This window comes from Gambusia affinis, linkage group LG04 (genome assembly GCF_019740435.1).
Source record: "Gambusia affinis linkage group LG04, SWU_Gaff_1.0, whole genome shotgun sequence".
NCBI classification, from domain to species: Eukaryota; Metazoa; Chordata; class Actinopteri; order Cyprinodontiformes; family Poeciliidae; genus Gambusia; species Gambusia affinis.
In genome coordinates this window covers 29,403,318-29,419,778 of record NC_057871.1, presented here as the reverse complement: position 1 = coordinate 29,419,778, position 16,461 = coordinate 29,403,318, and the positions used below count along the sequence as shown (strand labels likewise).

The 16,461-nt window shown below is 40.7% G+C and overlaps 2 protein-coding genes across 6 annotated transcripts in view; one reads left to right on the top strand and one right to left on the bottom strand.

Annotated features, from left to right (window-relative positions):
- The first annotated feature begins 1,318 nt into the window (after nt 1-1,318).
- Nucleotides 1,319-7,346, top strand: asah1b (N-acylsphingosine amidohydrolase (acid ceramidase) 1b). The gene is made up of 14 exons (XM_044115314.1): nt 1,319-1,793; nt 1,871-1,917; nt 2,802-2,892; nt 2,972-3,058; nt 3,146-3,224; nt 3,302-3,376; nt 3,484-3,529; nt 4,142-4,286; nt 4,369-4,423; nt 4,501-4,582; nt 5,337-5,468; nt 5,754-5,877; nt 5,992-6,048; nt 6,876-7,346. Exons 1-14 carry the CDS (start codon nt 1,725-1,727, stop codon nt 6,963-6,965), a joined length of 1,179 nt encoding a protein of 392 aa, XP_043971249.1. The 5' UTR covers nt 1,319-1,724; the 3' UTR covers nt 6,966-7,346.
- The window catches only part of pcm1 (pericentriolar material 1), a 26,201-nt gene continuing 16,771 nt past the window's right edge, over nt 7,032-16,461 (bottom strand). For 4 of the 5 annotated variants that reach the window (XM_044115309.1, XM_044115312.1, XM_044115311.1 and 1 more), the window contains 14 exons: nt 15,821-15,952; nt 13,538-13,664; nt 12,970-13,125; nt 12,754-12,851; nt 11,764-11,898; nt 11,470-11,676; nt 11,315-11,374; nt 10,935-11,073; nt 10,231-10,391; nt 10,083-10,143; nt 8,942-9,141; nt 8,763-8,855; nt 8,562-8,685; nt 7,032-8,125 (listed from right to left, as the gene is read on the bottom strand). In XM_044115309.1, the coding sequence (XP_043971244.1) occupies nt 8,100-8,125; nt 8,562-8,685; nt 8,763-8,855; nt 8,942-9,141; nt 10,083-10,143; nt 10,231-10,391; nt 10,935-11,073; nt 11,315-11,374; nt 11,470-11,676; nt 11,764-11,898; nt 12,754-12,851; nt 12,970-13,125; nt 13,538-13,664; nt 15,821-15,952 (1,719 nt within the window). In that variant the 3' untranslated portion in view covers nt 7,032-8,099. The remainder of the gene's footprint in view (nt 8,126-8,561; nt 8,686-8,762; nt 8,856-8,941; nt 9,142-10,082; nt 10,144-10,230; nt 10,392-10,934; nt 11,074-11,314; nt 11,375-11,469; nt 11,677-11,763; nt 11,899-12,753; nt 12,852-12,969; nt 13,126-13,537; nt 13,665-15,820; nt 15,953-16,461) is intronic. The other variant, XM_044115313.1, reaches the window with a different exon arrangement.

The window sequence follows — 16,461 nt, the reverse complement described above, 5'->3', positions numbered from 1 at the left end:
TAAAGGTCATGTTAACGTTTTCTTGATCTTGACATCAATTTCTTATTAGATAAACTTGTTCAGTATTGTGCTGTTTATCTCCACCCTCCCTCACATTTCTGGTAATGTTTTCACCCAGATCTGGAAGTGACTCCCAACATTACAGACTTTAAGCTCCTGCTGTTCCCTGAACCTCGCCTCCACAGTCTGAACTCTGTGAAATCTGACACATTATCCAGTTCTAATATACCAGCATCATCAGGAAAGATAAAAGTCCTTGAATGGGAAAGCCTGGTCATTCATTTCATTCTGATGTCCTCTGGGTCTCGTTCTTAGGGAGCATAATACTACTTTATCTTCTGCTCCCACTGTAAAGCTTTTATCACTCTGCACCAGTGAAGTTACGTGAACTTGTCAGATCACATAACTTTTCATAATCCTTCTGAGTCCATTATTCATTTTCTTTGCAAATTGTACTCATTTCAGTTATTTATCTTTTTTTAATAAAGTTAAAGCCTTGTTCACATCAATGAGATTTTTCTATTGATTGTTTAGAATTAAATAAATGTTTAGGTGATCTTGGATCATTTCTTCCACAGAGATTGTTTATTATTACTGATCGGTCAGGGATTAAAAATGCATTAGTCTGCTTTTCATCCCTTTTTTAATTTCATCAGTCTCAGCTGCTCACCAGGTACAAAGTGTGTGTGTCTGAAGAGCAAGTAATAAGTTCCCTGAAGAGGTTAAACACAAGAATGGTTCAGATTGGGTTTGCATGTTCTCCCTGTGCATGGTGGGTTCTCTCTGGGTTCTCCGGCTTCCTCCCACAGTCCAAAAACGTGACTGTCAGGTTAATTGGTCTCTCTAAATTCTCCCTAGGTGTGAGTGTGTGTGTGAATGGTTGTGTGTCCTGTATGTCTCTGTGTTGCCCTGCGACAGACTGGTGACCTGTCCAGGGTGACCCCGCCTCTCGTTAGCTGGGGATAGACACCTGCAACCCTCCTGACCCCATTAGGGACAAGGGTGAATAGAAAATGGATGGATGGATCGATCAGATTGAGCTGAAGAAAATTCTCAGCCATTCATTACTTGATAGCTAAAGAACACTTTAACAGTGTATCAGTTGGGTTTGGGTCATCAGGAGGCGGAATTATCTCTTTTCAACAAAGTAAAAAAGAAAACCAAAACACAAAAAAACCAAGAAATGAATGGGGCCGTTGCCATGTTGCTTGCTCACTGTGTCCGTGCTTTCCCGTCCTGTACGTCTTTCTTATCTGATACAAAACCAAAGTAAAGAGACTTGGTGGAGCAAATCTGTGATTAACAAACACGTTTGGTCACTATTTCAACAGAAGAAGCAGGAGTCACATGCAGAATTGAACGCTATCTACAACACGAGTGGCTCTGTGGTCTACTTTCATTTACATATGGGACAGACAACTGACATAAAAATATGAGGGGAGGGGAGTTGATGTTTAGAGTATAGGACTTGTTTTTAGTTCTCTTTTTTTGTTTGTTTTTTGTTGTTGTTTTTTTTTACAAGAAAAGGACATGAAATTTTTGTTTGAAAACGATTTCATTCTAGGACAACACGAGACATTTAACTTATTTATTACGTGTGTCTGTTACCCTTCTTGAAAATGGCCCAGTCCAAAGTCACGAGGGGAAACAGCAACTTCCGCAAACTTTAAGAGTCACTGAAACCCAAACAGACGGAGGCTCCGGGTTCAGCCAGGCTGGTAAGAATGGCTCGCGGGATTCTTCTTCTTCTGGCCACTTTCCTCGCCGTCTCGTCGGCTCAGTTCGTCCCACCGGTGAGTTCCGTCCTGCTCGGTCACCCCTAACATGGAGCTGTGCTGCTACCTGTTCTAATGGTATCATTTCCTCTCAGTACACAGAGGACTGCCGGACAGGCATGTACCCTCCGAACGGTCCGACGTAAGTTTACCAAACACTGTTGAGTCATTGGTGTGTTAAATAACTGAGCCCTGCTGCCTTCACTGGCTCCTGGAAGTGTCAGCGCGTCCTTCACTTGCAGTTTGACGCGGGATTTTTGACATTCGTAGAGGCTATGTGTTGTTACATTGTATTTTGTGGGGGTTGATGCTTTGTTATAGAAACAACATGACGTGATGTTTGTGCTATTAATGATGAAAAGCACGTGACAGCCTCGTCTGGTGCTCATTGACATGTAGCTGTCGTCTGAAGTTATTGAGCCTAATACAAAAGACCATATCCGGGTTTAAACGGAATAAGAATATAAAGTCAGTAATAAAATCCAGTTAGAATTGAACGTTTTAGTCACTCTTCTAAATAAGAAAAACATGAGAACATGTCAGCAGGTGTGTGTGTCTTCCTAAGCCTGAACAATTCCTGGTTGCTCCATGAAAAACTGCCTGTCTGAGCCTACCCTGTTTAACAGCCAGAGTAATAATTAAACGTATGTTTCATGAAAACAACGTGTTTCCCTGTGTTCATCTCTCAACCACCAACGAGGAGGTTAGATAAATGCTGTAACTTTTCCAGTGTGAACTTGTTTAATTACAATATAAGGAGTATTTTGGCTAATTTCACACATCTTCACCAGTGGTGATAATAAACGTAGACGCCGTTTTGTACCAGAGATAATTCTTGAGTGGTTTGTCCTTGGTTACTTCATATACTGCTAACTTCTTGACACAAATGTTCCCAACATGAGGTCAGAAGATCATTCCGTAGCATACTTGTTTTAGTTCTAAATTTTTATTTTTTTATTTTTTTATGCATTTTGCCTTTTTTATCTCGAAGAGGATCAGCGAACTTCATATTTCCTTTCTGTCCAGGTTCAAAGGTCTGGTCAGCTGGTACACCATTGACCTTGACCTGCCGCCCAGCAAGAGATGGACGGCTCTGATCACTGACAAAAAAACTGAAGTAAGAGGATTACCGGCCACCGGGGAACAGGAGTGGTGACTCTTGACGTGAAAGTCACTCAGGATGTGCTTGTTTTCAGCTGGCTGGGATGATCCAAGCCATCAGGGACTTGGCCAACGCCTTTGTTCCCAGTGGGAGGCTGATAGAGCTGATTGACATCACGCTGGTCAGTCGTCCTCTGTTACAGACCGACTTATTTTCGGAGAGGTGAAAGCTCACCTTTACGCTTTCTGCTGTTTCTGATATTTTCCAGCCTCTGATGGCGGACACTCTCCCAAGCCCGTTTGGCGAGGAGATCAAGGGAATCGCTGCCGCCTCGGGGGTTCCTCTCGGTAAATAAAGAGGAATCATTGCTTCTTTAGTTGGTAAAAGAAAACTCCCAGCTCACCTTCCTGTCTCTGTGTCGCAGGAGAAGTTGTTCTGTTTAACATCTTTTATGAGGTGTTCACCGTTTGCACGTCTGTTGTTGCACAAGATCAGAAAGGTGAGTAGCAAAGAGAAACAAACAGCCGGGGAACTTCAATGAAAATCTGAACTGGGGCTAAAATTCTTTGGAATTGTGATTCTTCTTCTTTTTTTTTTTTTTTACAGGGAACCTCTTCCATGGCAGGAATTTAGATTTTGGATTATTTTTAGGGTAAGGACATCAAGGATTACATGCGCCTTGCAAAAATGTTCCACTGCTTGTCACATAAACCCAGAACGGTAACACTTTATTTGACCAGGTGTGAATAAATCTGACATTACACTATCATAAGACCTGTCATGAACATGAAGGAGCCCTGATGAATGTCTGACTGTTGTCATGAAGGGTGACTTTTAACGCCAAGTTGCTCTAAAAGTTGCATTGAAAGGTTGTTAAAAGTGCTAATTTTACCTTAAAGTGTCATTATTTACAAAATTATGCAAAGGTGGGACATTTAATGGACTTTGAATGCAACTTTTAAAGCAACTTTGCACTGAAAGTGTCTTTCATGACACTTCATGAAAACAGTCATAAACATTCATAAAGACTCATTCGTGTTCATAACAGATGTTCTGTCATGTTTATGACAGTGTCATGTCAGTCTTATGCACATCCTGTCAAATAAAGCGTGTACAGTTTTCCTTCCGTTTCACAATTGTGTACCACTTTGCATTGGTCCGTCACCAAAAGGCCCAGTAAAAAGCTGCAATATGACAAAATGTAAAAAAAAAGGGTTGAGACAGAATTACTGCAGGTTGCATGTTAACCTTTGGCTGTTTGCAGCTGGGATATAAAGAACAAGTCGTGGACCATCAGTGAGAAGCTGAAGCCTCTGGTGGTCAACCTGGACTTCAGAAGGAACAACAAAACCGTCTTCAAGTCCACAAACTTCGCCGGCTACGTCGGCATGCTCACCGGCATCAAGCCGGTAAGACTTTTTCAAGAACAAACGTCTTCCCTAAACCCTGGGGACGCTAAAATATTCAAAGTATTTTTTCTGTCTGTGTCAGCACGTCTTCACGCTGACTATGAACGAGCGCTTCAGCCTAGACGGAGGATACATCGGTGAGTTTCAGCCAGAATTTCACACCATCTATGGAAATGTGGTGAGTTTTTATGACTTGTGATGTATTTGCATGCAGGGATCCTGGAGTGGATCATGGGACAAAGAGATGGGATGTGGATGAGCTTTCTCACTCGATCGGTCCTGGAGAATGCAAACAGGTTCTTTTATTTTAATATCTGAAGGACATTCAGATTTTAATGTCCTTTGCATGAATATCTACAAAGTTCAATGTCAATTAGACAATCATCGAGATGATATAAATTACTGTATCGGGTCTCGATATTGTAAAAAAAGATCCGGTATCGGTGACAATGTGTCCGATCCATAAAAGCAGGTCAATTCTACGCTTTGTGCTGTATTTTACATTATATTTAGAACCCTAATTGCACTTTCAGAACTATTTAAAAAAAGTTTTGTTGCAATTTATTTTTTACCTGTTTGACCAACCAATAGTTTTTGTCTGTTCTACTCCTAACTGCACTGACTGAACAGATCAAAGTTATTGTTTTCACATATTTGACCACGCTTGTGAAACTATTAGTGTATTTAAGTGTGCTGTACTGGTGCAAAGTTCACATAAATATGTAATTCAGTAAAAGTATGTCTGTTTAAAAAAAAGAAATGTTTTCAGTCAATTCAGCAGATTGATATCGGCCGATGCTAAATTTCAGATATCATTATCAGAAGTGAAAAAAGTGGATTAGTGTATCAATAATTTAAATATGTTTTTCTTTAGGACGATAAGCATGTACTGACCAATAATCATAACCTTACTCTGCAATATTAACATGAAAAACAAAATAAGGCTTTACCACCACTTAGTTGTTTGAGTATTTTATAAAGTCTTAGTTACATTTATTTTTTTGATGGATCCTGGACGCCAGCAGTGACTTTTCTTTTTGTTCCCATCAGCTACAAAGAAGCCAAGAACCGTCTGGCTCTGACCAAGATGCTGGCTCCAGCGTACTTCATCCTGGGAGGAAACCAGACCGGAGAAGGCTGCATCATCACCAGGTCCAGGGAGCTCAGCATCGACGTGCTGAGGTGAGTTCTGAGGCTCGGACTGCTTCATTCGCACTGCATTTCCTTCAATTTCCTTCTGAAAATCCATTCTGGAGGTGCGCGTTTCGGGTGTTGGAGCTTTTTGCTCAGTCATCATCAGCTACAAAGCAACGTGATGGGGAAAGAAAGCAACGTGATGGGGAAATAAGTCAACTTCAAGTTTTTTTGACACATTCGTCTTGTGAAAACATTGCTCAACTAGGAACTGATGACTCGTTTGGTTTCAGATCACCTGACTCACGTCTTTACTGGTCCTTCTTGTTTCAGCATCGACGTGAAACTGGACCGCTGGTACGTTCTGGAGACCAACTATGACCACTGGAAGGAGCCCTTCTTCCTGGACGACCGCCGGACTCCTGCCATGAAGTGCATGAACAAGACAACACAGGCGGTAATCGCTGAAGTGGTCTAAGTTACTGCCTTTTGGGTCACAAGTCTGACTGAACTTTGTTTTATTACAGAGTTATGGCACCCATAACCTATCATCTGTTTTTTTTCATTTTAGAACATCTCTGTGAAAACCCTGTATGATGTTCTCTCAACCAAACCAGTGTTAAACAAGGTAATATATTATTTCCAATTACACAGCATACAATGAGCTGCTACATTGAATTGATAAATTATCTGCTTTCTATTCTTTAACGTCAGCTAAAACACCTCTTTTTAAAAGCATCACAACTTCACAAATGTCACAACAGTGACCAGATAACCTCCACTAATGTCTTTGTGCTGATGAAGATTCACTCAGCTCGGCATGCTGAACGCTTGCAGTAGGATTAAACCCAACTCTGTTCCAATGAAGTAGCAGATTGAACATTTTACACCCTTCATCCCGATGAATACACAAATCAGGGGACGTCAAAGAAGCGCTCAATATCTTTGCATGTCAGTCCACAGAGTAATGGTTTTTAGAGACACAAACATAAATAAGAAACAATTTCTGGAGATGAAAAATTTAAATTTTAAGTGGTCCTACTTGAGTACAAGCTTCTGCCTCTCAGAGCAGCTGCCCCTGTGACTCCCACACTCAGCTGCTTCAGACTAGCCAGGATCAATTGACAAACACCTGGTGCAACACTTGTAAAAATGTTAAAGGGATAAATGTTGTGATGACTCCCTTAAGGCAGAGTTTCAGAAATAGGAGTTTTTAAAGAGATGGAGGCAAATCACAAAGTCAAATTTCTTTTAAGTTGAATTTGATATTTAGAGTAACGTTTATAACAACTGAGGTCAAGTTACTCGATTGTGCAATAAAATGGCACTATGTTTCTGGAAAACACATAATACTGCCACTTTAAAATCTGTTTTTCTTAAATTACTTGTGTAGAGTATCCAGAAAATCTATTTTTTTTCCATGTGAAAGAAAGCTCTCAATTTTTTTTTTCTTAGCTGACCACCTACACAACACTGATGCAAGTGTCTGAAGGCAAGCTGGAGTCGTACATCCGGGACTGCCCTGACCCCTGCATGCCCTGGTGATCTTCAGCTCGGGGATCCGCTGCTCTCTCTTCTTGGCACAAAAGCTTTAAGTGATCGCACAGCAACGGTTGACCTGAACCGTTCATCGTAACACTGAAGTCCCACTGACGTCTGGATTTTGTGAAGCTTGGAGGAAAATATTCCAGTTCTTGTTATGAGGGAAACTAAACCTGCAGATTTGTTTGCTTTTCTTGAACCTTCTTCGTCTTACTATAAAAGTCCTGCCTTGCTGAGAAATGTTTGTTTTAAGCTCGTACTGACAGACGTACCTCATGATGACCTTTTAATTTTTTTAAATTGTTTAACAAACACATTCCCAGATTGTCTGCTGTTTTATAACATAATTTTTGTAATGTTTAAAATATGATCTAATCTACCAAACAAGAGTGTGACTGATTTTCTTCTGAAAAATCAGCTCCAGTCATTCAGTTTATTATAAGAAAAGCAGAAACATGTTACAGTTCTGAGGATGAGAAAAGGAATCATTTTGAGCAGAAAAACTTCAACTAACAGATTTGCTCTATTTACCCCATCTCACACACACACACACACACACACACATATGTACATAAAGTCATTAAAAAAAGTACACTTGTCAGTTCCAGAACTTTAATGATCTCTATAGATACTAAAACTATCTGAATCTAACCTGAAGTGGAAAACAAAAAGACATTAACATGGAATATGTGGGCAAAAATTAAATACACTGCCAGAAAAAAAACAAAACCCTCCAAATAACAAAACCCTAGAATTTAAAGAGGGTGTACTTAATTTTACACAGACTATTTGTTGTAACAGCAGCTGGTTGAACCATCAAGAGATGGTTATGATTATGAGTACAGTGAAAAGAGCTACAGCAGGGCCAGGAAAGAAGAGATAAAAAAAGTAATAAAACATGTCAAACTAATCCCAGAACCAAAGAACCATCTGGATGTGATCAGCAGCAGGAGATAAATCCAAACAAAGTGGTAAATTACAACAAACATTAAGGAATAAAATGAACTTAGAGTGTTGAGCTTCCTTAAAGATTCACAGCTAACGTAGAACTTTTCTCGTCCAAACGAGCGGATTAGAGAAGCAAACTGAGGGGAGGATTCTCAGTGAATCAGCAGAGCGAAACATCTGGAGTCGTCTTTACACGCTCTGGGCATCAATGGTGTCTGGAAAAACAACAACGGTAGTCGAGTTTCCGTTACTAATGTGAGCAGAACTGTCAATATTCCACTGATGTCATAAAAACACAATTTCGTAATTGCGGTGCTTTCATTAAATAAAAAAACTAAACCAAAATCGCGTGTGAATAAACATGTTCACATGACAAGTCATTAAAAATTAGGATCATAATGAACATGATCAACAACCGAATGTTGCCACTGGCATCATCATCATGAAGATGATGATGATGGGAAGTAGCAGGGGGATCATAACTTAAAATTTTTTTTCACATGAACAAACTTCTTCATGTGTGGCTTTAATTGCATTTCTTATTTAATGGAAACACCATAACAGTGAAATAGAGTATTTTTCACATTAGCGGAATATAGACAAAGTTTTGCGTACATTTGGAACAGAGACGCAGCTCTCAGTCCTTCCTACCTGGTTCCTTCAGAGCCTGGGCGTTCCCCACCAGCCCGGGCAGCAGCTCGGCGTTCCCGTTCAGGATCTCCACAGAAAGGTTGTTGTTCTGCTGCTCCTCCACGATCCTCTTCTGCAGCTCCTCCTGTTGGCACACAGCACACATGACACCCTGTCCGCTGGTTGCTTTCAGAGTGATGGACTGCAAAGTTCCTTCCACACCTCGCACATCACTGTAAGCTGCAGAGGAACGTCGTCCACCTTGACGAAGTCTTCCTCATCCGACTTTTGACTCGTGTTTCCCGATCCGATTTCCTGCATGACGGAAAGCTGAGCAGCATTAATAAAAGGATTTAACATGAACGACTCGTGTCGAGCAGAGTGACAACAAACAAACTCACGTCGCCGCTAACGAGGACGGGCGAGTCTGAGCTGGGGCTGCTGCTGCTGACCGTCTCCTTGGGAACGTCATGGCAGGGTTCAGCAGCCCCCTCTGCAGCAGCTGCAGCCACAGCTTCCTGCTGCTCCTCAGGGCTCTGGAGCTCCACCAGAGTGCGCTCTTCAGCTGAGGAGTCCAAGGTCTCGGCTGGATGACTGACCTCTGCGGGACACGAGGAGATGTGCACCATTAAAAGCTGAGATGGGGAGACTCATCAGGTCGCGTCTTCAATCAGAAGGGAGGGGAAGAGCTCGAAAAGCTCTGGGATTCCTCCAGATCATCCACTCACAGATGTTACTGTTACTGTCCTACTGAACAAACTGCTTTTTTTTCTCCTTCTCATAATTTTTGAGAATGGAATTTATGTGATTGGTGTGATGGCTTATCCAGTTCTTGATTTTTAAAGCACCAAAATAATGTATGAACAAATTAAGGAATGCAGCAGAATAACATAACAGAAGGTAGGAACTATATTTGTACAAAACCAATACAAAAATAACTGATAATCCAATCAACAGAGGCCAGTGTACCATACCTAGGACTAGCACAAAAAACAATTACCGTAATCGCATCATAAATTAAAATTAACTTGATCATTTCTATGCTGATGATTAAAAATTTTTTAAAGGGCAAGACTTCATATTCCATTTTATTTATGGATTGGTTGTTTGGTTTTTATTTTCAATTTATTTTGGATATTGAAAAGATCTTCCAGTTGCATTGCTAAGCGTTCTTTACAAAATTAAACCTTATTGGACTTTGAGACGCCAAACTTGCATTATTATGCAGTTATTACTAAAGGATGTCTCAAAACAACAAAATTATCAATTGTCCCAGTAACAATAGTTACTGGGACAACTTATTGTCCAACAAACTTTGGTATCGTGAGAGGCCTACTTGTACCCAACTGGAGAAAAACCCAGCCTGTAGTCGTGCTCAAGAACCTTTTTAACCTTTTACGCTTTATTTTCATTCTTTGTTTGTAAAGAGGTTTTATGTTGTTGTGTGCCGACTAGAAATTAATAAAAACATATACATCCTTCTTTAGTCACATAAAAAGTAAAAAAAAAAAAAAAAAGTAACTGAAGTTACACTGGGCTCACCGTTCGTCTCTGAACAGTTCTGTTCAGAGATTTTCTCCTCAGGTTCACTGCTGGTTGTGACCTGGAACGAACCACAAACACAAAGTTAAATCTCAGTGAACAGAGCAGCTGCTTGGCGCTGCAGACACACAATCTCATCAAGGCTCACCGCCGCCACCACTTCCTGCTCCGCCTGTCCGTCAGCCGAAACCTGCAGAGACGTTTGGACGTCTACAGGTCCAGCTTCAAACTCCTCCACCTCCTCCTCATCGTTTTCATCCTCTCCGCTGCCGTAGTTGGTCAGAGCCTGAGTCTCTGCTTTAGACAGACCTAAAGACAGGAATTGATTGATTTAAAGCATTTAAACACAAAGACATAAAAATGTACCGAATTAACTTTTTTGCTAACTCTGTGTTAGAACAGCCTAAATACACCAACAGCTTCACAAGCTCGGTCAAACTTTCATTTGTTCAGTCAGTTCAATTAGGAGTAGAACAGTCAATGGAAAATAAATAATAAAGAAACTGAAACTGACAAAAACAACAGGTTGAGTATGTTGGTCAAACATGTAAAAATAAACAGCTACAAACTTATTTCAAATGGTTCAGAAAGCGCAATTAAAAATTCAAAAGATAAAATAAATAATAAAGCATGATATTACTCATGCACAACGCATAGAACTAGACTGAATAGATCTGCCCTTATAGATCGGGAGCACTGCCATCAATACCTGATTCAGATTTTTTTTTTCCAATATCAGGGCTGTTACAGATATTACTATCAGATAACTGCATCACTATTGAAAACAATATTAGAAATATTATCTGACAATTCCTGCAGGTTATATTTTCTTTTTTTAAATGTTTCACTTACTGATTGACAGAGGAGCTGCTTCCTCATGTCCTTCATCCTCCTCCTCCTCACCTTCTGACCCATGGCTGCTCCTCCCCTCAGTCTGCAGGTAATCCTCCTGCAGGACGCCAGATTCTTGCTTTTCTGTCTCATCTTGATCCTGAAGTGAGAAACATTGGGCAGATTTTTGTAAATCAAACAGGTTGAATACTGAGAACAGCTGCTTTCCCCATTCAGTACAAATGCATCAAAACATTTATAAGGAACAACTTTTCCAGCCACTAATTAAATGCAGGCTGCAAGCTTAATAGCATGAACTTTGATTCAATTTGTTTTAAGTATGCAGAACACAACAATCCTGCTTAAAGGCTAAAAAGATCTGGATTATCCCAACAACTCACCTTGTCCTCATCAGCAAATGCTGGAGAAACAGACCTAGCAGCATCTGCTTCTGATTTGTCCTAATGAACCGCAATTAACACAAGACTTTAATTAGTCCAACGAGATTTCACATCATAGAAAAGTGGGATGTAAAATGCAATTGACAGTAAATAACCTCCAGGTTCTGATTTGTTTTACAGAGCTGTGGAGACTTTTTCTTATTTTTATATTTAGCTCCCAGGCTGGCGGCGGCGTTGCTGCTGTCCAGATCCTGCATCAGCTTGAAGAAGGCCAGCTCGTTAAAGAGGATCTCTGAGATCTCCACCAGCAGGTCCTCCCCGCAGTCCCTCAGCGTGCGGCCCTCGAATTTGCAGAGAGACTCCTGAAGGACACAAAAAGGAGAGGTTCTTCAGCAACGCCACCTCGACGTGTTGGGTCTGCATGGCAGGGTGCAGGGAGCTGGTCCTACCTGCAGGATTCCCCCCAGCTGCTTGTGGAAGAAGCGAACAAACTCCTTGCTCTCGTCGTTTTGCTGGGTGAGAGTCAACACCATGCGGCGCACGGACGTCAGCAGCTGATGGGAACACACTTCGTTCATGTTCACCTTCAAAAAATAAAATTAAAATAAAATTAAAAAATCAAGAAAATGCATCAGTCAAACTTCCGGGAAACTTTGAAATCTACCGATTTATTTATTTAGAACAAACAAAAAGTAAAAACAAGAAAAAAAGAGAGAAATAAAACAAGTGATCATTCCCAGTTGATATGTAATATTACATTATCTGTTGGAAGAGGAGAAGGTAGATGGAACAAGACCTTATGATTCCTGCTGCTCTCATACTCATCAACTTATAAACATTCAAGTCTTCCAACACCAGATAAACTTAAATTATTTCCACATTACATGACACATTCGCATCCTTTACTGTACAATTACCTATATATTTTTTAGATCATCAATAGCATTTTTGGTCTTTGAAACAGTCATCTTATACAACATATTTCCCAATAAGCTCTTTTTAAAACAATTTTTAAAGCTGGTTTATATTTGTACTTTTTTTAACTCATCATTCAACCCGTTCCATAAATTTACTCCACACACTGATAAACAAAAAAATCTTTCTAATACGTTGTTTTTTTTAAATTTCCTTCTCATTTTTTGTATGTGGAAGATGATAGTTTCTTACTTTAAACACAAATTGTACAGTTTTAAATGCTACAAGGTCTCAGGATTTCTGTAGATTTGATTTAAAAAAAAAACAGGTTTGCATGTTCCCAATATAACACTTTATGGAGTATTTGAATGGATTTTTTTTGGATGACGTACGATGGCTGTAAATTTGTTTTCTATGTCTATATATAAGCAGTTTCTCTGGCACCACAGATTAATATCTCCCCCCTTCCTGGAAACATTCCATTGATTCCATTGACTTATACTGGTTATGCCGTTTTGCTGTACCTTGAGGAAGGGAATGACTTCGGTCATGATGGCTTTAATCTGCCGGTCCAGCTGCTGGGTGTCGATCTGAGGGCAGTGCACACCGTTGGCTGCACTTTCTGCACACAGACAGCAACACTTAACGCCGACGCTTCGACAGCACCATGAAAAGAGACAACCACAGCTCCAGGTTTTCTGGACATGCTGAGCTCAAAGCTTTGTCATGTGATCGTATACCTTCCACTGGGTCGGCAGGGTTAGCGGAAGCACCTCTAGCATTTGTCGCGTCAGACCTGCTGCTGGTGCTGCGAGGGTTAAACTCGGCTTTAAGCTTCATGCGCTCATACTCCCTAATCCTCACCAGAGCTTTGTCTAAATGAATCACCGTGTTGCCTGTCAGAGAGGCACACAGAGGAGGGCGAGGAGAGAGACAGAAAGAACGTGAAGGGTTCAGCAATCAATGAGGTGAAGGAAGAGGAACGGAGGGAATATTAATGCAACCAGCTTTACAGCACAGGAACACGGTTTCCCAGCCTCACTCTGAATGGATTACAGTGAGGTCGGCTAATGAAAGGTAGCCAATTAACTCTGCAGCATGGATCCTAATGTGTAAACTGGCTGGTTAAAGATGAAACTTGAGAAGCCCTGTTAAAAAAAAAAGTACCAGATCCTTCGTTAAAGTTCCAAGTAATGAGCAAAGCACTTAGTCAGTACACAAAGGGGAAGGGAGAAGATGGTGAACAGTAAACCTGAACCTGACATTTAAAAAGAAACAGAAGCAGCACAGAGACGTGTGTGCGCATACCCAGGTCATCACTAGCAAAAGGTTCCAGGTTGGAGGAGGTTGACATGTTGCTGTCGTTATCAACAGATTCTGCGTCTTCTCTCCTCTTTAGGTCCTGCTCATGTCTCAAGTTCTTCTCCAACACCTCCTGAAACAACGAGGCGGTCTTTGTTAGGGTTCACGTTCCACACACATTCACTTTTTTTTTTTTGCCCGTTTTTTTTCTCCGAAGAGTTTTTGCAGCGCGAATGGCTCGTATTTTTTGCAACAGACAGCAGACAGGAAAAAGGGCAAGGAGAGGGGGGAAGACATGGGGCAAAGGTCGCCGGGACCGAGAGTCGAACCTGCGACGTCCACGTCGAGGACTAAGGCCTCCAAACGTGGGGCGTATTAACCCCCTGCTGAATGTGGTTTCTCTTTACGCCGCTTACCCTGAGCACTACGGCAGAGGCTTCTTCCACTTCTTACTAGTGGAGAAGTTCTCCACGCAGATTTCTTCCTACCAAACAGGATCTTTACTTTAATGGGACCATTCAATTTTGATAACTGAAATTTTTTTTTTGCCCCTCTGTCTTGGGGGTTGTCAACATGAATGTTAAAGTCTCCCACATTCTACGTTCGTAATCGATGTATATCACAAATAAAAAGTCACTAAAATTATTGAAAAAGTTGGTCACATATTTTGGGGTTATAGATGAAGTTAGCGTTAGATGACCAATCAGATTCCCAAAATATTCAAGAGTTAAATTTGCCCAAGAAAATCTTTTTATCCGTTGGAGGTTGCTTTAAATGTGTGTTAATAATTGGTAGTTGTGTTTCTCTTCCTAGCACAGGAATCCTACTGAATTTCACCATTTGGTGACAGATGCATTCTGGAAGAAGACAGGTGAAGAACTAATGTCTGCTCCCTTTCCATTAGATGCAATCCTGTGCTTTCAAAACAAATGTTGCCATGGTATCACAAGCGGTATCAAGGATTCTTCTTCAGATGGATATTGAGTTTGAAATTTTAGCATAAAGATGGCCCTGTTTCCTAAAGAATCCACAGGCACAGGGGAAAACCGGGGCAGATTTTATAGACGCTTTTACAACTTCCCCATGTTTTCCTTACAGATCAGGAGGGGGGAAAAAAACTCCCAACATTTCACCCATCACTCTTGAACAAAGGGAATATTCAGACAGACAAAAGACCTGACTCCCAATTAGCACAACCCTGGGGACCTTGGGAGAGAACAAAGAACACATGTCTAATCTGGCAAAAAAAAAGACGTGGAGAGATGGGGGTCATTTTTTATAGACGGGCTTCTGAGGCTCTGCTGTCGAGTCAAATTCAAAGGCAATGAAGAAGGGCGCGAGAAAATTAAGATCAGAGAATAAAGAAACATGGAAGGATGACAGAGGACAAGATAGAGACAGATGAAAGGAGACAAGGCTGAGTGAGAAACTAATGAAAGATGCATTTAAATATAGAAGAGGGAGGATGTTAAGGAAGTGAAGGGATGGGATGAGATGGCTATGAGGGCTGAAGGAGAGAATAAAAGGAAATCTAAAACATGAGAAAACAAAAAGGTTAGAGATAGAGAGTTCAGTGCCTTATTCATAGCCCACAAGCTCTGGCAGCTTGTGTCACGTTACAAACACAAACCTTAATGAATTTTATTGGGTTTTTACTGGAGTAAAAACAAAGTAAAGCAGAATTGTTAAGGGGATGGAAAACAATAAGCGTGTTTGGTATGTATTCAGACCCCTTTAACTGCAAGCAATAGAACTCAGAAATAAATTAGGTAACTCTTTAGGGAAGATTGTTTACAGCAGAAACAGAGAAGTTAATCAGAATTGAGATAGAGAGTGAAAGAGAGAGAGAGACAGAGAGAGATGCAGACAGACAGAGAGAGAGAGAAAAAGAAAGAGCATCATAGCATATTCCTGCCTAGTCCAAGTCATATCAGTCGATATCAATAATTATTGATCAGTTTTTTGTTTTAAATATTTGAAATAATGCCAAACTGGAGGCTTGTCCTTTTCTGTTTGAGCCGCAGTTTTTATTTCATGGCGTTGCTTTTTGATTTTTAATCAGTTATGAGACACTGTGGAGAAACCTGAAACTGCTGCTGCACACAATACCCATAATAGGTTACCTAGCAACAGGTTGTTGTCCAACCCCCAGAATGCTCTGCGGTTCTGTGAAATGACTCAATATTCTATCAGACGTACATATCTATTGATATGGATCACGTGTCTATTTCAACATATCTTGTTATTGATTTATTATCCAGCCGTAACACCGTCTAACAGCCGACTCACTTCATCACTGGTGACCAGACTCTGACTGGGAGTCAGCTCAGACTGAGAGCCTGCTGTCCACACAACCGACCCCAGCGGGGGCAGCTGGTCCTCGGCCGCGCGCCTTACTGCCAGGTGCTTGGTCACTATGTCCTGTGGGAAACACACCGTTACACTGCCATAGACATCACAACTGTTTACCAAGAGTTTTTGGTCTAGCTTCTAGTGCAAATATCTCAATACTTTGAAATAAGAGAAAACTAACTAACTTTCAGCAAGATATAGGAGCTTATTTTAAGTAAATAATAGTTTAACATTGATGAAAACATTCTAGTTCCACTGGCAGATTACTTCACCTATAACACAGTTTTCCCATGTGAAATAATCTGACAATGGAACTACCACGTTTTCATCAAGTTTAAAGATTTAATTAAAATAATCTCCTACATTTTTGCTGAAAAGCTACTTGTAAGTTAGTTTTGTCTTATTTCAAACGCACTAAGATATTTGCACTAGAATCTAGACCAAAATTACTTGGTAAGATTTTGAGTTTTTGCAGTGATTCTGATATTTGAATGTTTTTGTGTCAGTTCATTCTCTGTTTGGTGGTGGCTCATTACATCCTGTCGCCGGTTTCTCCCAAAATACACATCTCCGTTTAA